Source organism: Callospermophilus lateralis, chromosome 13 (genome assembly GCF_048772815.1).
Source record: "Callospermophilus lateralis isolate mCalLat2 chromosome 13, mCalLat2.hap1, whole genome shotgun sequence".
NCBI classification, from domain to species: domain Eukaryota; kingdom Metazoa; phylum Chordata; class Mammalia; order Rodentia; family Sciuridae; genus Callospermophilus; species Callospermophilus lateralis.
The window spans coordinates 79468042-79495702 of NC_135317.1; the positions used below are offsets into that span (position 1 = coordinate 79468042).

A 27661-nucleotide genomic window follows, 5' to 3' on the forward strand; every position below is an offset into this window, starting at 1 on the left:
AGCAATTTGATCTCTTTTCTTTGAAAACTAAATTTGCAGTGCCTTGAGGCCTGGCCAGCTTTCTGACAAGCAGTGGAAATGGAGAATCTTTGCATTACCTGCCTCCTTCTCAGTTTCTGACTCAGAAGCTTCATCTTCACCTTCTTCTTCCTCTGAACTAGAGCTGCTGGATTCTTTATTTTCTTCCTCCATTTCTTGGGACTTGGGTGTCTCTTCCTCATATAGCATCTTCTCCTTGCTAAATTAAAGACACAAGTTGAATGTAATTCAGAAGTAATGACAACAGGTAAAATAAAGAGAACAAATCTATAGACTATAATATATAGAGAGGCAATAGTAGAAATATATTTAAATCCTTCTTTATATCTATGTGTTCATCTGAACCCTGGAGTTTTTGTTTTTTTTTTTTTTTTTTTTTTAGATTAAGGTGTAGTATTGACTCTTGAATATGACTCGAGGAGATCTGGCCTGTTCAACATACAGAAAAATAGGAAACCATGACTTGTGATGATGGGTAGATACAAAAAAGCAAAAACTTAACAGATGCTTACTCACAACTTATTACATGCCAGGAATCATGCTAGGCACCAAAACAGTGGTAAACAACAGAACTTACAGTGCATTTATGGGAATAGGTGGGACTAAGAACCCTCAAGCTAGGATAGAAGAAACGCTGCATGCATGCAGTCTTCATTAATTTCTAAGTTTAAAGCACATTCACCTATTCTCAGTGTTTTTCACCCATATCAATGCCGTCTCCCTGTCCCCTAAACTTTTTAACATGTTTGAAGATGATCTGACTAAAACAAACATAGTTTCTTCACCATTTAAATTCTCAGGGTCAGTCTGATATATTAGAACACAGCTTGAACCCATTCCTCAAGCCCAAGTATCTTACTTCTTAAAGAGTCCACTCTGCAACTTGCTGTTCAGGTCTGACTCAATGAGTTTATTTCGTGTCTCCTTTTCACTTCGAAGCTGAAAATTGATAAAATAGAGAAAAGGAAAAAAGTTGACTACTGGTGAAAAATCAGCAGTATTAAGAAGAACCCAATGGCACTATCACCCTGAAGAAGACAGAACCCACACTAAAGTAGGGGAAAAGAAACTGAAAAAAAGAGAAACACATCAGCTGGGTCTCCTTAGGAAAAAATGACAGAGGAAAATCCTCATCCAGATTAGACAAGAAAAAACATGGTGTTAACGCTTCAAGAAAACTTCCTGCTTCAAATACCCAAATCCCAAAAAAACCTAGCTTCTGAAGAACAAAAGGCCAGCAGCAATTTGGAAAGAATTCTATATGATCCCTAACTAAAATAAGTTGACAATAATTCTAAAGAAAACACAGGTACCAAAATGGGAAATTAGCCCTTAGAATGATATTTAGATGCATGCTCTAGACAATATGTATTCTATCCCTAGAGCCTAAAGTTATGTAGGAGACATGGGTATGAATCATTATCATAATTGTAGAAATGTTATTCAGTGACAATATTATTTAGGCTCAAAAACATAACAATGTTTGGTAAAGAATTTATAGGAATCTTCTCTATGATTTTTGTAATTTCTTTGTGAATGAAAAATTATTTCAGAATAAAAAGGTTTTAAAAACCTAACTATGCAAAGTATACATCTTATATTAGGAAGACTGTTGCTGCTATATAACAGGAAAGCCACTGATTTTTTTTTTTTTCCTATTCTACCCTGTGGTCACTGATCTTTATTCTCCTCAGTGACCACAAATTACTCATCCCCTTTGTGGGGAGTAAATGTGACACATTCATTCTTCATTTCTTTATTGGAGGTGGTTTTCCATGCTGCAGTTTGTGCATGGGCACCAGGTGTGTGTAGCACTAAGCAGAATGGCACAGGTAACCAAACCAAAAAAAGATTTAAAATGAAGAGGAAGGAGAAGAGGACTGAATTTTGGATGTTTCATGGAATCTAGAATAAGCATGAATCACTGACCAATACTGTCCAATACCAAATAACTGTTTTATCATTTTATATTTGTTAAGAAAGATAAATATTCCTCTTTATAATCAATATGCTTTAAATTATATACTTTTAGTTAATAAGAGAAAGAAAAAATTATGAGTCCTACATTCTAGTATTCATTTGGAAAAAAAGCTCTTAATTTGAACATAAGCATTTTCTAGAACTCAAGTGTAGTTTTTTGTTGTTGTTGTTGTTGTTTGTTGCTTTCATCTGCTTCAAGGCTATCTTACAACAAGCAAACTTTAACAACAGTGGTTTCTAGAATACTTTCTTCTAACAGACTCTTGATAGTTCCTGAAGGAAACAATGAATATCTCTGGAATGCGGAAATGTCCAGTTCAGTTCTCAACAGACATAATAAAAGCAAGCAACTGTGATACCCACTGTAGACCGCAAACTGCTAGAAAAGCTTTCAAAGTATGAAACAGTGACTCACCACATTCTGCTTCTTCTGGAGCATCTCCAAATGCTCCACAAGACCCTCATCAGCCACATCAAATGGTGTCTGACCCTGGGAGCGAAAAGGGGCACAATGACTGTTAGAAAATAGAAGCAGTTATTATGTAACTTTATTTTATCAGGGACTATGCAATATTCACTTTCTGCCTTAGATTCGAATGATACAGGCTGAGTATCCCTTATCCAAAATGCTTAGGACCAGAAGTCTCTGAATTTTTTTCAGATTTTGGAATATTTGCATATACATAATAAGATATATGGAGGATAGGATCCAAGTCTAAACACAAACATCATTCATTCTTCATATACAACTTGTACATACAGCCTGAAGGTCATTTTATACAATATGTTAAATAATTGTGTGCTTTAAAGGTGTGGAATTTTCCACTTGGGGCATTATATTAGCACTCAAAAAGTTTCAGATTTTGGAGAATTTCAGATTTTAGATTTTTGGATTAGGGACGCTCAACCTGTAGGTGCTTTCCAAATTAATCTACCCTACTTTATGACAGGCCTTCATCTATTACATGGGAAACTCTGTAAGAAACAGCAAACCCATTAAGCAGAGAGCTTCATATTATACAAAACAGTATTGAGGAAATATCACCACATCATTTCTAATGTTTATTGCCTGTTGGCAAATAATCAAGGGAAACTTCTACTTGTACCTTCTCTAAAAAAGGTCTTAATTACAATGATGAATTTAATAAGGGCTCTTAAAAACCTCTGGGGGAGGTTCAGAAACATGTGTACCAAAGATAACTCACAGAAATCATCTCCCTTTAAGTAACAAAAGGGCAGATAGGAAGGTTTTCTCTTTTAGAAAACATCAGCCCAATTAAGGACTCTGACCTATAGTCTGAGAATGAAACCAGGACCCAAAGGAGACGTGAGGCAGATAAGAACATCTACTAATTAAAGAGTCCAAATCAGGTATAGTGCTGCATGCCTGTAATTCCTGCAACTTGGGAAGCTGAGCAAGAGGATCGCAAGTTCAAGGCCAGCCTAAACAACTTAGCAAGACCTTCAGCAACTTAGTGAGACTGTGACTCCAAAAGACTGGGGGATGTAGCTCAGTGGAAAGGCTCCCCTGAGTTCCAATCCAGTACAAAAAAAAAGAAAAAGAAAAAAGAAAAAAAAAGTCCATTATCTCTGGGTTCTTAGAAAATTAGGAGACAAGGATTGGAATTCAGGGCTTCTAAGATGCTTGAAGTGAGGCTGAATAAGGCTATTTTCAGCCAAAACTCAAAGTTCTTTGTTATTGTAACATTTTTAAATGACTCAATGTGAATAGAGCTCAGCTGTTAAAAAAATGATTTGAAAAATAACAACTCTTCCATACTTCACTATAAATAGTGGCCTTAGGTTTCTGAAAGCCTTTTTTTTTTCTTTTTTGCCAAGTTTGTTTTAAGGGCTTCACTAGGGTAATGGGGTTTTATTTCATGTAGCAACACTTCTCTGTGTTGACAATAGGTAAGGGCAGGCAGGTGAGGGCAACATCACAGTTACCAGGGATGCACATTTCTCCAGAGCAGTCACCTGGCCATTTTGTTCTAGAGACTCAACCACCAAACTCATTGCGTTTTAGAGATTTAGACTCACTAACCAGTTTGTTCCGGATATCCATGTCACAGAGTGCTTCTGCCAGGATGGAACAAGCCTCCTTCACTCCCCAGTGCGCTGCTGCATGGAGGGGAGTCCAGCCATCAAGATCCTGAACGTTGAGTTCGTAGCCAGCCTGAATTAGAAGTCTAAGAAGAAAACCCCAAATATTACATTTCTCTTTTCAATTTTACAATTTTCTGTCAAAAAAGCTGAAGGTCATTTTATACAATATGTTAAATAATTATGGGCTTTAAAGGTGTGGAATTTTCCACTTGGGGCATTATATTGGCACTCAAAAATTTCAGATTTTGGAATATTTCAGATTTTAGATTTTTGGATTAGGGATGCTCAACCTGTAGGTGCTTTCCAAATTAACTGATATTTCAGATTGAGCCCTGAACTACAGGGATTCATTCTATGATTACTTCTGCCCTCTAAAGCATAGCTATGGTTTCATAATTGCTACTTTGAGCATAAATCATAGATGATATTTTAACTGAGCCCCTCAAAAAGGTCATTTGTATGGCATTTCCTACACATATCCATGTATACTGTATAAGGGGAGTGCAAAGATAGATGTGTACCTGAGACTAACAAAAACCTAATTCAATTAACCAAGTCATACAACTCTATTATAGAATATGCTCTCTATTTTCCAGGGCAAGGAGAAATTAACATAAAACAGGGCTCATATTTCTTCAAGATACTTTCTGGTTGGTCTTTCCACAATATCATAGGTTTACTACAGAATCTCATACCTTCTACTCTACAAGAGTATCTGCAGACACTAACTTTAAAGCTTTAATCTAACTGTAACCATGTTATACATGTAAAGATATGACTCCAGAAGTCCCAAATTGCACTGAGCTGGCTGAGGCCCTTTATTGTGAAGCTCCAGAAATCTTCCAAGAATTAATTGAGCACAGTATAGATGTCACACTTGGACAGACATGGAGTACAACACACTGCCATATCTATTAGAAACCCCATATTAGGTTGAATATAGAACACTGAAGAAGTTTGGCAGCAATGGCATACACAGTGCCTTCAGCAACCCACGTTTTTGGGAAAACCTTTCAACTCTAAGCACCAAAAGCTACATAAAACACAGATGTAAGAAAAACTGGAATAGACATAGCAGAATTCAAATCCCTCATGTAAGTTTGACTATTCTAGACACTGCATATTCAAGATCTGAAAGATTGATCTAAAGAGTCCCAAGAAATTATTTAAGTCAAAAAGGACCAAAATGATCATAGGTCTGTCCTGCATTGCAGGTCCTAAGAGGAGAAAGTTGCAGGGGAATTAATGACAAATTCATAGAATGGGACAAGGTCTGTGTATCTTAACTTTTTTTCATATACCATACATTTCAGTGAAAAGCTAGAGGGATGGCAGGAGGGAGGTAGACTATCTGTGGCCTAATATCAGCAAAATATGGGGTGGGGGGACAAAAAACTGCATGATCAACAAAAAAGGAAACACATCATAGTTGAAAATCTAATTCACCTTCGGCATTCAAAACTCATCTCATCTCATCCCAGTAAACCAAACTACTGATTGATATACAGAAACAATACCTGAGCACTTCAGAGTAGCCCTTGGCAGCAGCCACATGGAGGGCTGTGGCTCCTGAGCGGGCCTGCCTCACATCCTCTATTTTCCCACTGTTGAGCCACTGGCGGGCATCCTGTAACATCTGTTGCTCTTCTTCCTTTCTTGACTGCTCTAGATCAATTCCTATAGAAGTAATATATCAGACAGCCAGCATTACTAAAACTCTACTCAAGTCTAACAGGTTATTTTCCTTAGATTCAAAACACATCATAAATATAACCACAGATAACAGTTTAATTATCAAACTGGATAGTCATCAAATTTAGGAAAGCAGCTGAATTTGCACACACATTAATGGTCTTACCAGGTTAAATCATCAGGCTAAATATTATGTGATGCAGATCCATTGAGGAAACATGCCTAAATCATTTTCAACAGAACATAAAAATCAGAGGGGATATTATTTTTACTTATAATATTTGCACAAAGCTATAAACTTCAAGGTTCTTTTATGTTGTATCATTTCAGTTTCCAAACAATTCTTTGAAGTGAGTATAATATCCCTATTTATCACATAAGGAAATAAACATGAAAAGTTTCAATGCCTTGCTTAAAACTACAAAACACATTAGTGATACTAGAACTCTGAAATACTTGATCCCTGTTTTTCTTTTCCACTCATTACACCAAAAGGTTAGTATTAAAGATGTTGGTTTCAGGTATGACATATTTTAAAATAAACTATCTCTAAAGCTTGTTTCCATATACAGAAAAATACAGTGACCTGAAGCTATACATAATACTTCAGAATTGAGTAGGTGATCTGCAGGCTGAAAAAACAGTCAAAAGCATGATGGAGGAACTTCAAGAATTGCTCCCTTTAGCCAGCCACTCTCCAATACCCATGCCAATGAAGAAGGGCTGAGATGGGGCACTCTAAATAATGAAATGTCTCAAATATAAACATACCCATTCAAAGAGTTCCACCTTCATTATCAGTCTTTTCTGTGCTTGGTCTGCTCCCTTTCCACTCTTAAATGAAAACCTGGAAGCTACCTAAGTATTATCTGTCTAATCTGGGGAGAGGAAGGGGTGAAGAACAGACAAGAACTCCACACACTATAAGGGGAGTTAACAGTGCTACAAAGTTAGGCATATATATGAATGTCTATTCCAACAGAGTATAATCCTTAACTGAAGAGTCAACAATCAAAATAGGAAAAGTAGACTCTCCAACCAAAACTACTTTAAAAACTGGTTTGTTTAAAAAATTATCTGTAAATTGTAAAACATATTGTAGAAGATGCAACTGAGTGAGATGCAAGGGTAAACAGCACCAAAGCCTTCAGTTCAATAGGGCACAAAACCATATGTAGAAGGCAATAAAAACAGTAGTTGTTGACCTAGAACATCATTATTTTAAGGTGGGTTTGCAATATCCTTTCTATAAAGGGTCAAATATTAAATATTTTTGGGTTTGCTGGCCATCTGGTATATTAGAACTACTCAACTCTGCGGTATTATATACAATGGAATAGTACTCAGCCATAAAGAAGAATAATATTATGGCATGGATGGAACTGGAGACTCTCTTGCAAAATGAAATAAGCCAATCCCAAAATACCAAAGGTTGAATGTTCTCTCTGATATCCAGATGCTAACTCACAATAAGGAGGAGGGGATAGAAGTTCACTGGATTAAACAAAGGAGAATGACAGGAAGCGAGGGGGGATAGAAATAGGAAAGACAATAGAAAGAATCAGACATAACTTTCCTACGTTCATATATGAATATATGACTAGTGTAACTCCACATATTGTACAACCTCAAGAATGGGAAGTTACACTCCCTGTATGTTTGATACACAAAATACATTCCACTGTTATGTGTAACGAAAAAGAACAAACAAACAAACAAAAAGAACTACTTAACTCTGCTACTGTAGCACAAAAGCAGCTTGTAAACAAATGGGCATGGTCAGATGGCCCTGATTGCTTTAAAGGGTCATAACAGAAAAAGTACCTGGAGCTAAATCCTTTGGGATAAACTACAGATTGTGGGTCTGGTTGTTTACCAACTCCCTTTCCCCAAAAACAAAACAAAACAAAAACAGCACTGCAAATCACATCTAAAGTTTTGTGACAGTTCTAGCAGAATTCCCTAAGACCTGTTCTCCTGTTCTCTACCTAGTGTTATTCAACATTTTTAAATTAAAAGAACCCAGAGACCTTTAGTAGGAGAATCCTACCCCATTCCCTGAAATGAATTCTTCTAAAACTACCAAAACAAACAAACAAAACAAAAAACCTTTTTAGAGCATATTCTTCTAAATCATATTCCTAACTTGATTAAACTACCAGAATAATTTTAAGATTAATATAAAAATCATTTCAGAAATTAAAATAAATATATTTACTAGTATCAACTTCTGTTCTCAAGAAAAAAGATGCAAAGTTACAAAATGAATGTGGCCACACTGTATCCCATTCTTTTCTTTGAACTCCACAATGTGTAGCAAATCTAACATATATGCACCCATAAAAAAGTTCACACTCCTCTTCCGGTCACTTCTACCTATCCAGTGAGTATACAACCTCAGAATGGCAAAAACCAGGAATGACTAGCCATTCTTTTGGCATTTCGCCTATTCTTGTTGAGTTGTTACATGATGTTGGTAATTGATTAATGCTGTGCAGTCAGATCTAATCCTTTCCTGTTATATGATAATCAAAAGTTTTAACCAATAAAAAGAATTATGTTCTACAGGGGGCAGAGAGTCCCTCTGGGTCCAGCATAGTCTCTAGGTTACCTTGCTTCTTTACTTGCTCCAGAAGAAGATCCTTCATGGCTGGCTCTTCTGCAAGGTCAGAAGGGACCTCACCTTCACTATTCACCATACCCACACTGGCTCCATGGTTAATGAAATACCTGTGCAACAAGACTCAGGATGAATATTATCTCTGTAATCTAATATTAATTTATACTTGTGCATATGGAGTTCTGTGTAGAGCAAGGCCTATTTCAGGGCTTTAAATATGGTCCCAAATAAGGTGTTTCATTATTAATTTTCAACTTCATTAGCCTTTAATAATTAGAGCTGGAAGTTTCTCCATTTCCTGACAAGAGCAATGTCAATAGTAGGATTTCTTTCATAGTCATATACCTAATTCCCAGTCTCTCTCTCACTCCAGTGGACAGCAAGAAGTTTCTAAATACCATGTAGTCTTTAAAACATGTCCACCATCTCAGAAGTCCAAACAGGGTTTCCAAAAGGAGTTACCTTGCATTTAATATTAGGAATGAAAGAGAGCCCCTAAAAGCATCATAAATAAATAAATCTAATGAAAACTTCCAAGTGCACATTGGAGTTTACTAAGTAGTATTGTGGATGTGAAAATAGAAAAATAAAGTATGCATTAAAATTTGCACAAATCCTCTTAAATCATACATCCACAAAACTTTCCCTTCAACAAATCATGTATGTGAAATTTTCTGTACTTTTGGAGGAAACTAAATCACTGAAGAAGAAACATTAAAATGATAAATGGTGAGATTCTAAATCCACATAGAATACTTAATCCCAAAGAAGAAAAAACTGATAATTTCAATACCTTACATGGGTCCTCTTTTATTCTCAAAATGATTTCTCACACACACACACACACAAAATCATGAATCTTAGGCATGAAGTAGGCAATGTAGTTATTACTAATCCTCCTTTAAGTAACTGAGGCTCACATATATTAAGTAATTTTCTCAAAATCACATAGATGGAAAATAGCAGAGACTATGGCCCCAGTCTTTGAATTCAAGTCTAATTCACCTTTCTCCAGAACAAACTACTTCAGAGTCAGTGAGAATCCAAATAATGCTGGGAGCACTAGCAAATATTCACAGACACTTAAAGGGAAAGAAAAGCTGCAAATTAGACTTTAATTCATTGAAAAATTAATAAACATCATTGGTCAGAGAACCTTACTTTAGGCACTGTAGGAAATTTTTAAAAAATAATATATGGGTCAGGCGTTGTGGCACACACCTGTAATCCCAACAACTTGGGAGGATGAGGCAGGAGGATCACAAGTTTGAGGCCAACCTCAGCAACTTAGCGAGGCCCGAAGCAATTTAGCAAGACCCTGTCTCAAAATACAAAATAAAAAGGGTTCAGGATATGGCTCAATGGTAAAGTACCTCTGGGTTCAATCTCCCAGTAAACCCCCTCCAAAATCTATGTATGGCCACTACATTCTTTCTCAGTGCCTAGTAGCTGGTTTGACAGGGCCTCACTAAATGTTTGTTAATTTATAATCAATTCCACATATGTAAAACTTAAAGGTATTCACAATTCATCTAATTTTCAACTGTCTTCTTCCTTCTCTCACAGGCTTAGGGGAAGACAGATCTTATTCAATTCCAGAGTTAACTCCCTCTACCTGCATTCTTAAATCTATCAAATATCACTATTCTGTCCATCAGTTTCTCTTTTTCACTTCCTCATATTCAATGGCTCCTCTCTTCTGGTTCCTTCCCTTTTACATACCCTCACCCTGAAAAATCATAATACAAATAATATACATAATAAGCACATAATAAATGTTTGTTGGGACTAAACTATAAACAAAACCCTTATTATTCCCAAACACACCCCACTCTCACCCAGCTCTCCTCCTTAGTTCAGTGTTTCCTCCACTGGATGGAACCCAATTTCTTCTTCTCAAGCCTTTGCCTCTTCTCACTAACTGAATTCTCTCTTGCCTTCCTCTCACACCACCCCACACTGCAGCTCGATGAGACCACAGGAGCACTCAAAGCAATGTGAGGGCCACAACTGTGCCCTCTTCACTGTCTCTATTTTCCCATATTCTCCTGTTTTAGGGAAAAAAGTAAAACTTCTTTAGTTTTAACACTTTTACCTGAACAAGAATAAATGTCAACCTATGAAATAGTATCTACTTTACCCTAAGGATCCTTATAGGTGTCCAGAGGCTGAGAAATAACTATTAGCTCAATATATATGTCCTTAGAAAATAAAGCCTTCCTATTCTTTCTAATGCATTACTGATAAAAGGCCTTTTTGCTACTTTTTATGGGAGAAAGAAAGGAAATTAAATGTAGCATCCCAATAAACCATAAGCCAAACTAAATGTTTCACCCTTGGGTCAATCTGCTACTTCTAAGTTAAACAAACACTATTGATAATAAAAATCTAATACCCAGGGCTGGGATTGGGGGTCAGAGGTAGAATGCTCACCTACCATGCATGAGGCACAGCCCTGTCTCAAAATACAAAATAAGAAGGGTTCAGGATATCGCTCAATGGTAAGGCACCATTTTAGACACCAGTTTGTTAATTGAAATTAACAAACATTTACTGAGGCCCTATCAAATCAGCTACTAGATCCTCAGCACCACATAAAACTTTTTTTAAAAAAAAGATATTGTTATAACTAAAAATAAATATTTTAAAAAATCTAATACCCAGTTAACTAATATTAAGCCTCAACTTAAGTTGAAATGAGGAAAAAAATAATCTCTAAACCTCCTTTTGATGTACCATACTGAGTATAAACATGAGACAAAAAATTCATCACAGAACATGAAATACAATGTATTTGATTCTTCCTAGAAAGTCGGTTTACTTTTTATTCTTTTCTACTTCTGTGAAAATTAGAGTTCCTAATGATCCTGGGAATAAGAATGCAAAATGTAAGATCTTTAAGATACAAAAAGAGGCCAGGTGCATTGACATACACCTATAATTCCAGCAGCACAGGAGGCTGAAACAGAATTGACTATAAGTTTGAAGCAAGCCTCAGCAATTCAGTGAAACCCTAAGCAATGTAGTAAGACCCCCTCTCAAAATAAAAAATAAAAAGGACTGGCAATGTGGCTCAGTCGTAAAGCACCCCTGGGTTCAATTCCCAATGCCCTCCCCCAAAAAAGAAAAATGACAAGATGGCCAAGGACTGATCTTAACTGAAACATTCTTCATTGGCTCTGAGGCCAAATTGAATAATATAAACAAATGTTTTCCATCATATAAAAAATAATGCCACAGTCTGGCATGGTGGCACATTCCTGAAATCCTAGAAACTAGGAGGCTAACCTGGACAACTTAGTGAGATCATGTTTCAAAATAAAAATAATAAGGGCTTGGAGTATAGCTCAGTGGTAGAGCACTTGCCTGGCATTCAGGAGGCCTGGGCTTTGATCCCCAGTAATGCAAAAAAAAAAAAAAAAAAAAGGCTACGTATTGAAAAAAAAAATGACCGTAAAAACAAAATCTGTCTAGTAACAATATGCATAATGAAAGAGAAGGTCATCCCTACTACCATTCCAGCTCTGCAATGGATTCTGGTCTATATCAGGTCAATCATGATCAAACTTTCATAGATCTAATTTGTAATAATTAGATGAAGAAATAGTAACTGAGAGATTCACTTCATTCAGGGTAATATTTGAGCAGGAGATTTCTGAATTTTGAACATTTTTCTAAAGGAACTATGTTTTAAAAATGAATTAAAATAACTACTATTTAAAAAGTCTCATTAAAATCATTTATCTGCACTCAACTTCACAGGAGTGTGATGCCGACCAACACAATGATCCTAATTCTAAGCATAAGCTCCTCTAGAAAAGTGTGTGGGGAGGGGAGGGGGATGAAAAGAAGTGAATTCTTGAATGTAACGAGATTTGGTAGCTCAAATATCACAAACATGCCACCTGAACAAATTAATCAATTCTCAAAAAAATGCAGGACCAATATGTTCTATATTTCTTATTAAATCAAATCAAATTTATTTGACAAAGAAATCTCTTTAACTCTTGGACATCAAAATGCTGGCACTGGTGAATAAGGCTGAGAATGGGAGCCTTTCCTATGAGACTCTGAAATGGGGACAGCCTAGGGGATAAAGAGGTGGCTGACTTTTACTAATTTAGAATACAGTAAGGAAATAAGAGGCAAGAAACTACACTATTCATTTCTTTCAGCTTTCAGATTGAGCAGTCCTCTGCTTCTTTGAACAAGCAACCCAGTGATACTGCCTACTGTTTCCCCAGCCCTGAACCCCTTTGTTTAACTTCTCCCAATGAACATCCCTGGCTCAAGACAGGGTCTCCTACAGGAAATGTGGGCAAATCAGATTCTGTGGGAAGCTATTCTCAGACCTCTATATAGCTGCCAATGTCATTCTCACTTCTGATTGCTAAATAAGAGAGACGTAATGGAGCTCTAATCATAATCACTGAAAAAGGCCTTAAAACAAGCAATCTCATTTCTAAAGGACCACACACATTGTGATAAAGAATTTATTGTATCAATATAAATTTTCCCTCATCTAGAATATACTCAATTGCTTCATTTTAAAGATGTTTCAACCACCAAAGCCTCTTTCCTAAGTAAAAATAACCTTCCTGATCATTCTTTCTTACAAGAGACATTTTTTTAGTGCCTCTTATATCTCAGACATAATGTAGTCAGAATTCTTCTGCCCAAGGGAGGGGCAACTAGTTGTCATGGAAGTTAATAACTACTACTGTTATTTTATTAAACATATCCATTCAACCAATGTAGAGAACACATGTCAATCTCTACCCTTCCTTGGTTCCACATGTTTAGGTTCTTTCTTCTACTAAATACCAGCATACCAGTTATTTTCACCTTTGTTTGTATTAAGCATTGATTTTTTAAATTTTTTTTAAACTGCTGATAGACCTTTATTTACTTATCTGTGGTGCTGAGAATTGAACCCCTCTACCACTAAGCTACAGCCCTAGGCCTTAAGCATTGATTTTTTTTCCCCTCCATATTTGTACTGGTACATTATAGTTGTTATAATGGTGGGATCTGTTTACATATTTGTTTATGCACACAATATAACAATATAATTTGGTCAAAATAATTCGCCAATATTTTCCTTTCTTTCTCCTTCCTCTCCCTGGTCTCTTTCCTCTACTCTACTGATCTCCTTTGATTCATGAGATTCTCACCCTACTTGTTTTCCTTTTTTCTACTCTAGCTTTCACATATTAGAGAAAACATGAATTTTGATTTTCTGAGTTTTGCTTAACAGAATACTCTCCAGTTCCATCCATTTTCCTGCATTTGTCACAATTTCATTCTTTTTTATGGCTGAATGAAACTCCATTGTAAACACTGATTTAAAAAACAAACAAAAACAACAGGTTTATAAAGACATCCAGAAAAAAAACTGCAGCCTGCTTACTCATGTGCCCTGCTAGAGTTCTTCAGAAGTGATTCCAGAAAGTGCACCAGACAGAATCTAACTGCATAATCCAGCAAATACAAATTATATGAAGATGAAAGCAAACAAAAACTTTCAACAAAGAAACTATAGATTTAGCAATTATGTAAAACATACAATCAATTAGCCTTTAAAAATAGTCAACTTCATGAATTTGCAATTAATAACAGAGATTATGACTATTTATGAAATCCAAATTCTATGAGCAGAAAAATGAAGGTTATTCCTACCAAACCCAAACAGAAACTCACTCTGCTATGTTGAGATAGCCACAGGAAGCTGCTGCATGAAGGGGTGTCCATCCCTCATTGTCTTGCTGGTTTACATTGGCTCTGTTCTCAACCAGAAACTTCACCATGTCCAAATTTTCATCAATACAGGCCTGAAAAGAAAAGTCCATTCATTTATTCAACAATAATTTATTAAGTTCTACTATGTGATAGGCACCACTCTGGACATGACAATATCCAGCAGTTCTAATAATACATTAATTTTTATGTTTTTCAAACTAAATGTACAGAACATGACTTATAAACTTAGAAGTGCTATAGGACTATTATTTATAGTACTAATTTGATTAATTATAAAATTGATTTCTGAAGTGGGTAAAAATGATTTCTAAATAGGTAAGCTGTTTCATCATTATAATATACAAAGGAAAGCATGTTAGAAATTTGGTAAGTACTGATTTGCTTACAAAGTTTAAAGGAAAATAATCACATACTATCAGATGTAATTTTCTCAGTAGGAATTTATAGTTTAAGACTATAGGATTACTAAAGGGGGATCATTTCAAACAAAAGAAATGTATTTTTTTCATGTATTTTCTGAATGGCTTCAAACAATATGGCAAAGGATGTTTATAGTTACAGATGATCAGGGATCCTTATGTGCCCACCTCCTACCAGAAATTAGGGAAGAATGCAGAAGGGTTTTAAATAAAGGCTTTAGGCCTATCAGTCTAGAAGAAAAGAGTCACAAATAGCAATGAGATCTACAAAAACCGAAAAGCTCTCTTGATAATCTACAGAACAAAATGGAGGTAGAAGGTTCATGGTGACAAAGATAATCATTATATCAGGTTTAGATGGTCCTAAAACACTTGAGATATTTCAGGACTCAGACAAATGAGACAACTTTTAAAAACTCACCTATGGACCCTCTTCTTTATTTACATAATCAATCAATTAATCAAAATTTCAACTGAGAAAAAAAATCCATTAACCAAATCAAAATTATTTTCACAATAATATTAGGAGATTTTATACTTTTTTCATTGTTTCGACATCTGCACTAATGATGCAAAAGCAATGTTGGGTAAAACTGCTCATGCCTTAGCAGAAATCAAGGCAACAGCACCAAAAAAGCTAATTCCACTTAAGAATGACCTTGATGAGGCAGTAAAAATTACTAATTTTATTAAATCTAAATCCTTGAATATTAGTCTTTTTATTACTCTGTGATAAAATAGGAAGTATATTTGCAGAACTTCTGTGGAACTGAAGTATGATTGTTGTTTCTAGAAAAAGCATTTGTGTATGTGTTTGATTTGCCAGATGAACTACCTACTTTTTTCATAAAACACTACTTCTACTCAAAAGAATAACTGACAGATAACTCACTGTTCCTCAGGCTTGAAAATGAAAAAAGTGAGATTCTCACCTCAAATAAAATAACTAGCATTTGTGTCAGTGTTAGAATTTGGCCATGCAAGTGAAAACAGGAATTTTTCGAAATAAAACTACCACCATGAAATTGAAAGCTTCCTAATATTCTGCTGATGTTCACAATGGGAATACCAACAAGTGTGTTTGTTAATATTATATAAAGAATTATAATGTGTTTACATTTGGAAGATCTGCTTAACACAATGAACCTGTGTTTTCCAAATAACCAAATGCATGGTGATAGAAAATTGGGCATGGGGAAAACATACATTCAAAATACAAGTTAAACCAATGTTTTTTTTGTTTTGTTTTGTTTTGTTTTTGATACTGAACCCATGGGTGCTTAATCACTGAGCCCTTTTTATTTTATATTTCAAAACAGGGCCTTGCTAAGTTGCTCAGGGCCTCACTAAGTTGCTGAGGCTGACTTTGAACCTACAATTCTCCTATCTCAGCCTCCTGAGCCGCTGTGATTACAGGTGTGCACCACCTTGCCCAGCTTGACCAATGGGTTTTAATGTGACAGAGTAAAACCAAGTCCACTGATATGGTTTTAGCTTGCACATTGCAACTAACATTTAAGAGACTACCAGCAATTAGAGTTTTGATATAGTACACAAGAGCAAAATCCACAATTGTCTGATAGGCTATTAAAATACTCCTCATTTTTCCAAATATATATCTGTGTGAGACTAGATTTTCTTTATGAATTTTAAGTAAAACAAGATGTCACAACAGATTAGATGCAAATATTAAAAGAGATCTGTAAGAATGTAAAAAATGCCACTTTCTGATGTTTTTAAAAAGTATAGTTATTTTAATTAAAATATATAGTTTATGCTAATATGTAATGGGCTGCTGTTATTTTATTTATTTAGGCACTGGGGATTGATTGAACTCAGGGGTACTTACCACTGGGTAATATCCCCACCCCTCATTTTATTTTTTATTTTGAGACATGGCCTTGCTTAAGTTGCTTAGGGCCTCGCTAAGTTGCTGAGGCTGGCTTTGAACTTTCGATTCTCCTAACTCAGCCTCCCAGGTCACTGAGATTACAGGCATGTGCCACAACACCTAGCAGGCTATTGTATTTTAATGTATTAAAAAGTATATATTTTTTAATTTCTCAAAAATATAATAACCAATAGGGACACATTTCTGAATAAATTTTAGGGGGGTTTATTTATAAATTTTTAACTATAAAAGAAACTGGAGATCAAACAGTTTGAGAACCACTATACCAAGGATATTTTATGGTGATGATGAGCAACTGTTTAAAACAGCAAAAGATTATTGTGAGAAGAATTGACCTTGGAACACCAGAGAACCCCTGTAACTACAGGACCCAATACCATCACATCAAGGGCATTTATGGGAATTCCTTCCAGAGATAAATCTCCTGTCAATCCTGCGCAAAAGCAGGGGCATGGCTGAAAAAGCTTGAGACAAATTAAGTGAAAATTTAATTAACTAACTCTGGTCACAAAAAGCATCTTTGTTAATTTTTCCCAGACCATATGATAATCTTCTAACAATTACTGAGATTAGCTAAACATATCAAGCTAGATTTGATTTGATGCAATATAATATATTCCTCCAACTTGACCTTTTGAGGTCAGATGACTCATAGCCAGTTTTCATTACTGTCTCTTTTTCAAAAAGCAGCTATAAAAATTAATTTCTTCAATGAGGCTTTCAAGGTTTATCAACTTCAATTCCCTCCTTACTCTTCCTTTACTTCTATAAGGCATTAACTATTTTGTAATCATGCTTCTCATTACATTGGTCACATGTTATATTCTGAGTCTGCAATTCCAAATGGCAAGGTCTAGTCAACTCATTTCAAAGTAACTCACTAAAACTAAATAAAAGCCTTTAAGTGAAAAAATGGAAGTGGGCATGCCTTAACCCATCTTCTGTTGCTATTAAAAAAAAAAAAAAAGCCTGGGAAATTTATAAAGGAAGGAGTTTTATTTAGGCTTATTGTTCCGAAGGCTGAGAAGCTGAAGATTAGGTGTCAGCATCTGGTGAGAGTCTTGTTCTACTTTAACTCACAGTGAGAAGTAGAAGGACAAGTGGGAATGTTAGAGAGAAACAGGGACCAGATTCCTAATCCCTTCCCATGGGAAAGGCATTAGACCATTTATAAGAGCCCTACCCGGCTTGGGACCCAAAATTCTTCCTCTAGCCCCACCTCCAAAACTGCTGCATTGAAGAATTAAGATTCAATATATGAACTTTGGGGGCGCACACTCAAATTACAGCAGAGCACTTTTCAAAAGGGCACTAAAGTAAAAGGAGAAGACAGTATTTTAGGGACTGTGCTAAATATTGACCTTAATAATAACACCTCCATCAAGATGACCAAATGTGCAATCTTAATTTGTATAGCCCAGGACAGCTAGGTCAGTTACTTCTTACTTGGTTGTAAATGTCTTTGGCTCTGAAAGAAATCTAAAAACAGCTCTGGTGGCCACACTACCACCAGGCAGACTTTTGGAAGCCAATGTTTCCAAGGTCATTCTTTGTATTTTGAAGATGTTAGTAGCCCATTCCAGAAGGCCTAAAATAAACCCCAAAACTAGAGAATGGGAAAAAATCTGCCTTTTCTCTTTCCTTCCCTCTTAACATATTCTTTGTTTTTTTTTAATATTTATTTTTTAGTTGTAGTTGGAAACAATACCTTTATTTCACTTATTTATTATGTGGTGCTAAGGCTTAAACCCAGGGTCTTGCATGTGTGAGGCGAGTACTCTACCGCTGAGCCACAACCCCAGCCCCTCTTTCTGTTTTTTAATCTCTTTCATTCCATCACTACTTCAGTTCTCTTTTTCAATTTTGTGACATTGTTGTCTATAAATTTCAAATACCTGATACAGCATTTCTATAGGAAGGAAGTTTGCAAGGAACTTTGAGAGAACAGCAATAAAAAAACTGGCCTAATCTGATACCATCAGTCTCTAAGGAATTAATTTAGAGACAATAAAATAATTGAACTGCTCAAATCATTCTCCACAAAGACGACTGTATACTGTAAAAAGCACCAGCTGTGGGGTCAGAAGATGGAGTTTGTGTGCTGGCTCTGCCAATACATATAACCTTGCGTGGAGTATTTAACAAAATACCAGCATACTCATCAATGGTGTTGGGAAGACCACCCACCTCACAGGGTTCTGTGAGGATTAAAGAAGACAGGTCTTTGGAAAAACAGGTGTTTCTGAGCCAACAGTATTACAAAATAGCAACTTCCCCAGGAAGAAACCACACACAAGACCGTTCTTACTCCTCACCCGTCAAAGCCCTCCCCAACCTCCAGTAGCTTATGGGAGAAAAGTGGTTTGATTAAAAATGTCTTTGAATTAGCAAGACTTGGGAACTTGTTCGTAAGTCTAACTTCAGAAAACTCCCTCTCTGATGTTCAAAGTCCTGTGAGTTCCTAAATTCAGGAACTACCTGAATGAAAGAGTATGCACCTTGGTTAAATTGGAAGAGAATCCCTCTTGTGATACCAAGCAAGAGAATTAGAAGGTATTTACTCACATGAAATACCTTGGAATGACTATTTCTCCCTCCCTCCCTCTCTTCTTTTTTGGAATCCAGAAGAAGGACTATGACTAAAGCATGGATGAGAGACGAATGGTCCCTGAAAACCTTCTCAAGTGAATAATGACTAAATTTAGATGTCCTTCTGCCCACTCCATCTGCAGTTGTGCTGCTGACTCATTCACATCAGAAGCATGGTGCATGAGCAGATTCGCGCAGCTGTAAAACCTTGTCCAGGGCCTCCACCCACAGCTGTCCTGATCCTCCAGACAAAGAGCCTTTCCTTTTCTTGAGAAGGAGGCTAAACAAGCTTTTGATATTACCCATGACAATGACAGGGAAATTCTTTGATTTTAAGTCAAAAGGACTTCCTTAAGTCCTTTTCCTTCTATTTCGTACTCCTGAAGACATACAGAAGATTACTAAAATATCAACTTGATCTAAGCTCCCTAAGAAATGGAGATATGACTAAATATTAGTCTAGAAAAATATTCTAAAAAACTACCAGTTAAAGCTTCCTAAAATTGGCATGTCACATTTCTCTGACAAGGACTTTTTCCAAGGGAAAATACTTGCTTTTACCAATAAAACAGGGAAAGAGCACTATGATCCTTCTACTGCACCTGATATTGCTCTCTCTATATCAAAGGCAAAACTGGCTGATGCTTGATCAATGCCAGAGTTAAATCTGGGAGTACACAGAGGCCTTCCAAAACAAAGCTTCCTTGGTTCCCAAAATAGCCTGCAACCGTCACCACCACCAAGTGCTGGCTTTAAGAGCTGACCTTGCTGCTATGTCTCCGAAGAATGCTAATGTTACCTGCATCAGCCTGTGAACAACTCTTTCCCACAAAACTCTTTCCCAGCTCCAGGTGCCTGGGCAGTTGCTACATTAGAAGCTGGGCTTAGAGTGGCCTAACTTTAGTTTGGGTTTTTCAGACCATGTTTGCCTTGATTTCAACAAACCATGCTGACAAATGTGAGAATACAACAAAAGACATCACCAATTATCAAAGACAATCCTCATTATGGGGAAAAGAACTGCAAACCATGTATCAAATAGAAATAATATCCTGAATATATAGGGAACACCTAAAACTCAATAATAAAAGAAATCCTGAAATTCAAAAATGGGTAAAAGAGTTGAAAAGACATGTCTCCATGTTTACAAATGATATACAAATGGCCAAAAGCCATGAAAAGATGGACAACATCACTAGTCATTAGGGAAATGTAAGCTAAAACTATATCGATACACCATGAGATTCACACTCATGAGAATGGCTACTTTCAAAAAAAAACAATAACAAAGAAAAGGAAGAAGAACAATTGTGGTGTCAAGGATGAGGGGAAATTAAAACACTGTGCACTGCTAAGGGGAACATAAAATGGTGTAGCATCTATGGAAAACAGTATGGCAATTCCTCAAAAAAATCAAAAATAACCATTTCCATTCTATTCAAAAACAGAATTGAGGGTAGATACTCAGAAGAACTGAAAGCAGGGTCTTAAAGAGAGAATTTGTTCACCATGTTCACAGAAGCATTATTCCCACTAGCCAAAATGTGGAAGAAGCCAATAGTCCACCGACAGATGAACCAATAAGCAAGGTGTGGCGCATACAAACAAGCCACACTGCCCTGCTGATACCTTGAAAAGGCTTCTGGCCTCCAGAACTGAAGAGAATAATTTTCTGTCATTTTAAGTCACCAAGACTATGGCAATCTATTACAGAAGGAACCAGAAATGAATCCAATGGACAAAGAGTAGGGAATTAGAACCTCGAGAGTCTGCCATATTCTCACTTTTTCCTCAGCAGTGATTGATCTCTTCTTTGCCAGATGAAAAGGATCACCCCGACACACAATTTTTTATGCCACCGTTTAGAAGAACAACTACATTAAGTAGAATTTTCTTGGTTTTTTAGCCAATTTAAGTCAAATAGGAAAATCCAGAAAGCTCTGACCATAATTCTCACATTAGGCATTTCACTGAAGAGATTCTGGCTGAGGGCTGAAACTAAAACAAAGGTATTGATTTATGAGTTCTCTGTGAATCCCAACATCTCTAAACCCAAAGTCCCTTGGCTCCAACTAGGCAGCTTCATCATATGTCAAGTAAACTAAAGGTGACAAAAGTAATAAAGCAATCAGTAAATCTTGAAATCTCCATAATCATCAGATCACCACTATGAAAAGACTTTAACATACTAGTAGTTATGATTGTCTGACCCAGCACTTAACTCAATCCTTCCAAGTACCTGTCTCTCCGTTCCAGTCATGGTACAGTGTAACTATTGCTTACGTGAGAATCATAATAGCAGTTTGCTCCAACATGACAGGTGATCCCAGCAACTGTCAGCGCTGTGTGAAAAACTCACAACCCCACTGGCAGAGACAGTTTGGCTCCCAGATGGTGAGAACTATATCTGATTATGTACTCAGTGGTCAGACAGGCTCTGGAAACAGATCTGGGCCTTTCAACAGAGATAGCCAAGACAGACAGCATAAGTAAAGAATTTTCCATGCAGTGCCACACTGATTAAGATTTTTGTTCTCAGTAGGCTGGCATATTGCCCCAAGAATGCACAGATTTACAAATGAGACCAGAGAATATCTTCCTTCAATTAAAAGTATCATATTGCCTAAAGGTTAACAAAATTTACATTTCAAAAAATATGTTCATTCTAGATTTTAACAAGGCCTGCTATAAATGTGCCAACAACCTGCCTTTAAAATAATATTTCCCTCATCTTTCTCTACCCCATGTCTTCACCTAAATGAAGAAAAACTTATTAAGTTGTCTTACAGTATCACCTTGTCAACTTTTGTACTATACAAAATTCTACACATCTGATCACACTCTTACCATCAAGGCAGGTTTTGTTAAGGTGAAGAAAAAGAAGACTAAAGAAAGGGCCCAGAAAATAAAGGCCTCTTCTCAAAGCTCATGGTTCAAACAGAAGATTTATAGTTCTAATCTCCAAATCTCTTATTTTGTTAACTCACTAATAATCCTAATTTTGAGAAACAATAAATGAAGCCTATTAATTGTGATAAAAATTCCAGTACAACTTTGTCTTAGGTCAAAGGAATATATGTAGCTGAGTAAATATAGCACTTGGATATAAGCAAAAAAGTCCCTTTGGCATTTACCTTCTTTTAAATTCTGCATATAAGAGCTGAATACTAAACAACTCAATGATTTTCTTAAACATATCAAAGGAAGTCCTTGAAAAAGATTCTTAAAGCTTTAAAGAAAGGAAAGAAGATGGTAGTTGGTATAAAAAGCATTAGGACTTTTCATTTAAAAATGGATAAACTTAGCCTAGGTCACATATTGAGTTGAAGAGCCACCTGAATGCTTTCATCTTACCAATATAGAGGCATCCAAAATAGAGTTCCCAGGCCAGGGTCAAGATACCACCTGGCTCATGGACTATTTCTAATACCTAATACCATCTCCTTAAAAACTGCTTTAGCGATTTGTTATTGGTGTAGTCCTACAATAATTTCAAAGGGTCAATTGGTCAATTTGAGTTGGTCACTCATAACTAGATTAAACTGAAAACACAAAGCTCCCACTAAAGTGCTTTGGTTACCATTCTGTTTATTAGCATGAGTCTGGATTAGAAACCTCCCTCATATCTTGGCTACCTGACTTAACCACACAGCCCCCCAAAGGTCTACTCTGCTGCCAACTTGGCATGTAAAGTAAATTGCTGTTCCATGGAGAGGGATTTTTTAATTTAACTCCAGATCACTCTGTGCCCATAAACAAGTGTTTCACAAGCCACAAGAGTACAGCCTGAAAGCTAAGGCATGGGCAATGCTCTATAGCTGTCAAGTAAGCTTGGGGGAAAGAAGGCAGGCAATTCTGAGACCTGAGCTTGGTAAGGGGTGAAAGCCACAAAGAAATTTTAGCAAGTTTAAATTCGCAGAAAGTACAAGTCAGTGCACCAAAGTTCATCCCTAAAAGGAGATATTAAACAAGAGGCTTTTTTTTTAAAATGCAGCATATTTTCATCAAGAATTTTTTATAGTCAAAGCTAGTATGGACCATTATCCCTATCACTTATTATCATACCCTCCACCCCATGGGACTATAGTTCTATGTGGCCAAAGGTACTAGGGAAAATAATCATACAACCATATCCTGTACAGTGTATCAGTTAAGAGCACAGACTACAGAACAAGACTTCCTAGGTTCAAATCCCACGTCTATAAGTTGATAGTTTTGTGTTCTCAGAACAAGTTATCTCTCTGTATGCTTTAGCTTACTTATCCATAAAATTATCATATTGATCACTGTAACTACTTCATGGGGTTGCAATTACAACTGAATGAGTTCATGTATATAAAAACACTGAGTTCAAGGCCCATCATTAAATGCTACTTAAATATTAGTTGCTATCATTATCACTATCATTATTATTACCACTTTTATTATCACTAACAAGTGTTTCTGTTGGTCTTTAACAGTGAAAATCAGGATATAAACAAGCCTGCATATATAACAACATAATTGTACCAGTGCGGCTGTTAGCAAGGGACATCCTTTTCCACACAAAAAATGCAAAAATGATTCACTTAAACATAAATATATTATAAACTCTATGTGAGTTCCTGTAGATACAAGTAGATCACAATCAGTCTTCATTAATATGATAAGGAAGTGAATTTATGTTAAGACTAGAGGATAGGAGAGACAACCCAGCAGGAGTTGCTGACTTCTAAAGCTGTAAATAAGTTCAGGGGTGGCATACTAGATTTTACCATAATAGAGTCACGGCTGCTGAAGGGTCCAGCAAGTCTATTGTTAGCATGAGCAGAAAATCCCAGAAGACAGATCTGACTCACATAACCAAAGAACAGGTTAAGAATTGTCTTAGTAATCAGTGTTCCCTGACTGTAAAGTGCTTTTCCATTTATTCATGTAACATTTACTGAGATCCTATACTATGCCAGACATATCCCTCAGGGGGAGATGAGGAATAAACACTGAATAAGTCTTTACCATTAATGTAAAAAGAGATGTGTAAATGATACAATGTAACAGGACTCACACTCTAAAACAAAATGAGAGATAAATAGAGTGCTACAGCACAGAGTAAGAAGTCATCAACTTTGTCTGGGGATGGAGAGACAGGTGATAGGAAACACTTCCCAGAATGGGTATAACTTACCTGTCAGAAAGGAGAAGCAGTTACCCCAATGAGGAAGCAGTGATAAAGACAATCTGAAGCAAAGGGAACAGCTTGTACTACAGTCTGGAGGACAAAGAAAATGCCCATTTTTTGAAATGATGAAAGTTTGGCATACTTGTAATGGGATGGAGTGTGCATGGGAATATGAGTAGGGCTTTAGTTGCCATACTCAGAAATTTGAACTTTACCCTACAGGTTAATGGGAAATAGAAGGAAGAGTGGTTGTTTAGGTAGGCTGGTAGCTCTAAAGGTCCCCATATCTGAGTCTATGATACAGAGTCTTACTTTTACCCTGTTTGCAACACAGAGGTGTTGAGGTTTTTAAACCAGAGAGGGATACCATTAGAATTATATCTCAGAGTGATAACTGCAGTGGGGATATGAAAATTGAACAGCTGGCAGGAAAACTCATGACAGAAGCACCACTTAGAAAACCGTAATACAGGCTAGAGAGAATGAGGTCTTGAAGTAAGGTAATGTGTGAGAGACACTAGGGACAGATAGATTTGAGAAGCACTCCCGAGGTAGAATACACAGAACAGACAGATCATAAGAATGCCAGTGGTGAGAAAGGAGAGCAAAGATTTTTTAACAGAGTAGGAGCCTGTTAGATTGTGATATCACTTAGCCAAAACTCGGAATATAAGGAAGTCTTAGAAGTCTTTTCTGTGAGTAAGTCCCATCTAGTGCTAATTTCTCTCCAAGCCTAAATGACTTACATCCAGGAACTATATCCGAGCAGCAAACTAACATGCCCTGCTGGCCTTTCTATATTCAAATAATCCTAAAGCAAGCCCAGGGAAACCAATGCCAACCAGCCCAACCTCACAGCTGTTCCCTGACCCATAGCAAAGTCCCTGTTGGATCAGTGTCATGAATACTGTGACAGGGCCCTGGCAAGGTACATTATTGTACAGCAGCCCACACAACAGGGGAATTGAGGTTACTGCCTAAAGGTCTCGGCACAGTTGAAATCTCTCTAAAGTCACATGTTCATGATGACTTTACAATTCAAGAGGACACCCCAATTTCTTTTCTACCATTAAAGTCTTTGAAATAGAAAATCAATTGGCAAATTAAAAATACTGTTTGGGTAAACCAAGGATTGGGACAGCTGGGTCAAATGGTGGTTCCATTCTGAGTTTTCTGAGGACTCTCCAAACTGCTTTCCATAGTGGTCACACCAATTTGCATTCCCGCCAGCAAGGTATGAGTGTACCTTTTCCCCCACATCCTTGCCAACATTTATTGTTGTCTGTATTCATGATGATTGTCATTCTGACTGGAGTGAGATAAAATCTTAGAGTAGTTTTGATTTGTGGCCATGTCAATGTTTATAGCAGTTCAATTCGTAATAGTTAAACTATGAAACCAAACTAGGTGCCCTTTAATAGATAAATGGACAAAGAAAACGTGGTATATATATTCAATGGAATATTACTCAGCTTTAAAGAAGAATGAAATTATGGCATTTACTGGTAAATGGATGGAGCTGGAGAATATCATGGCTAAGCGAAATAAGGCAATTCCAAAAACCAAGGGCCGAATGTTTTCTCTGATATGTGGATGCTAATTCACAATGGGGGGAGGGGATGTGTGCTAAAGAAGAATAGACTTATTTTAGGTAGAGAAGAGTGAAGGGAGGGGAGGGGATATGAGGATAAGAAGGTGAGTAGAATGAAACAGATATTATTACCTTATTTACATATATGACTACATGACCGATGTGATTCTATAACATGTACAATCAGAATTATTCCCCTTTTATGTACAATATATCAAAGTGCACAAATGCATTCTACTGTCATGTACAACTAATTAAAACAAATTAAAAACTAAAAAAGTACTATTTGATTCATTTGTTATTTAAAAAATAAAGATTTTTTATATGCATAAATATCATATATGAAACTCCTTTTTTAAAATTAGAATATCTAACAATACTGGAAGAATATTTCCACAATTAACAACTGGCTGAAGTTTGGCAGCATTGTCTTCTCCAGGCAGAATCCAGATCCCCAGTGCCCCAGACCCCACTGCTTTCTACTGTCTTGTACCTGCCCTGCCTTATCAACTTACATCACCTGCCCCAATCCCTTTATATACGCTCCCAAAATATTTTATTATGAAAATGTTCAAACATACAGAAAAGGTGAAAGAATTTCACATGAATACCCACACAAATCCTATCCTACCTTAACACTGGGCTATACTTCTTAACCACATATCTATCCCTTCGACCCCCGCATGCCGCTTCAGACATTAGTAATAATTTTCCCCAAATAGTTTATCATGAATATCATTAACTAGAGTTTAATACTTGTTTACAATATTATTTTTCTTTTCAGGAAAATTTACATACAGTGAAAAGCATGAATCTGAAGTATCTGAGCTTTGACAAATGTCTACACCTGCTACCCACTACTATAGGTGTTTGAGTTGACTTTGAGGTGTCTGACCACTTGGAAAGAAAATTGTTTTTCTACACTGCTCTGACTGTGTCCAACAAATTGCTGGCTGTGAGCAGAAACATAGCTGACCCTCCCTTAATGCAGCATCTTGTTTCTGTTGGGCCGTAACAGGGCAAATCTGAATATAAACAAGCCTACATATATAACAATATAAATATACCACTGGGGCTGAAAGAGAAGACACTACTGGTTAAGACTTTAAAAATTTCAACAACTTGTTTTTTCCTGAAGCATCAAGCTCAGTAATATATTAGGAAACATGGCCTAGATATTTCAACTTCAGACTGCTGTGGCCTAGAGAAAGAGAAGTGGAATGAACAATACCAGGCAAGGACACATCCCTCGAAATCAGTGTGATTCTACTCCCCCTGACCAGTTTAGCTTACTGGTAGTAGTGGGTAACAAAGGAAGCTTCTATGGTTTGACTGGTTAACACACAGTATGCCTAAGGTCAGTGGAAGATCAAAAATAACAAAAGGGTGTCAAAACCAGAATAATGGACAGGTGAAAACCTGAAAAAGAATTCAAGAATCTCTATTAAGGCAAAGACTTTCCACGTAGCCTGGCAACGCAATGGTATTCTTTCATGAAAGCAAAAATGAGAAACATGCCCTGTCTCCTTTGATGGTAAGTTTTTACTTATCTGCAATCATATCCAACCCTCCTGGAACACTTCTCAGGCAGTGTGCTCAGACTTAGGTGAAGCATGCCAAGACAGAATTTCAGATGCTATTGCAAAGGTGCCAAAGGTTAAGGAAAGAGTGTGTATTACCTTGCTCTTTCAATCTATCTCAACTATCTCATTTACGGAATGGCCTCAAGCCCAAACTCTGAGCAACTATCTATGTAGGACAGAGGTAGAGGGCAAATTTCAGAACAGAATGGGAA

At 36.6% G+C, this 27661-nt stretch overlaps 1 protein-coding gene across 9 annotated transcripts in view; it reads right to left on the bottom strand.

Annotated features, from left to right (window-relative positions):
- Ppp1r12b (protein phosphatase 1 regulatory subunit 12B) overlaps positions 1-27661 on the bottom strand; it is a 205910-nt gene that overhangs the window by 132341 nt on the left and 45908 nt on the right. For 8 of the 9 annotated variants that reach the window (XM_076832223.1, XM_076832219.1, XM_076832222.1 and 5 more), the window contains exons 2-8: positions 14138-14268; positions 8429-8547; positions 5643-5802; positions 4064-4208; positions 2435-2509; positions 899-978; positions 99-238 (exon numbers count right to left, since the gene is read on the bottom strand). In XM_076832223.1, coding sequence (XP_076688338.1) covers positions 99-238; positions 899-978; positions 2435-2509; positions 4064-4208; positions 5643-5802; positions 8429-8547; positions 14138-14268 — 850 coding nt within the window. Of the gene's footprint in view, positions 1-98; positions 239-898; positions 979-2434; positions 2510-4063; positions 4209-5642; positions 5803-8428; positions 8548-14137; positions 14269-19093; positions 19157-27661 lie in introns of those variants that run through there. The other variant, XM_076832224.1, reaches the window with a different exon arrangement.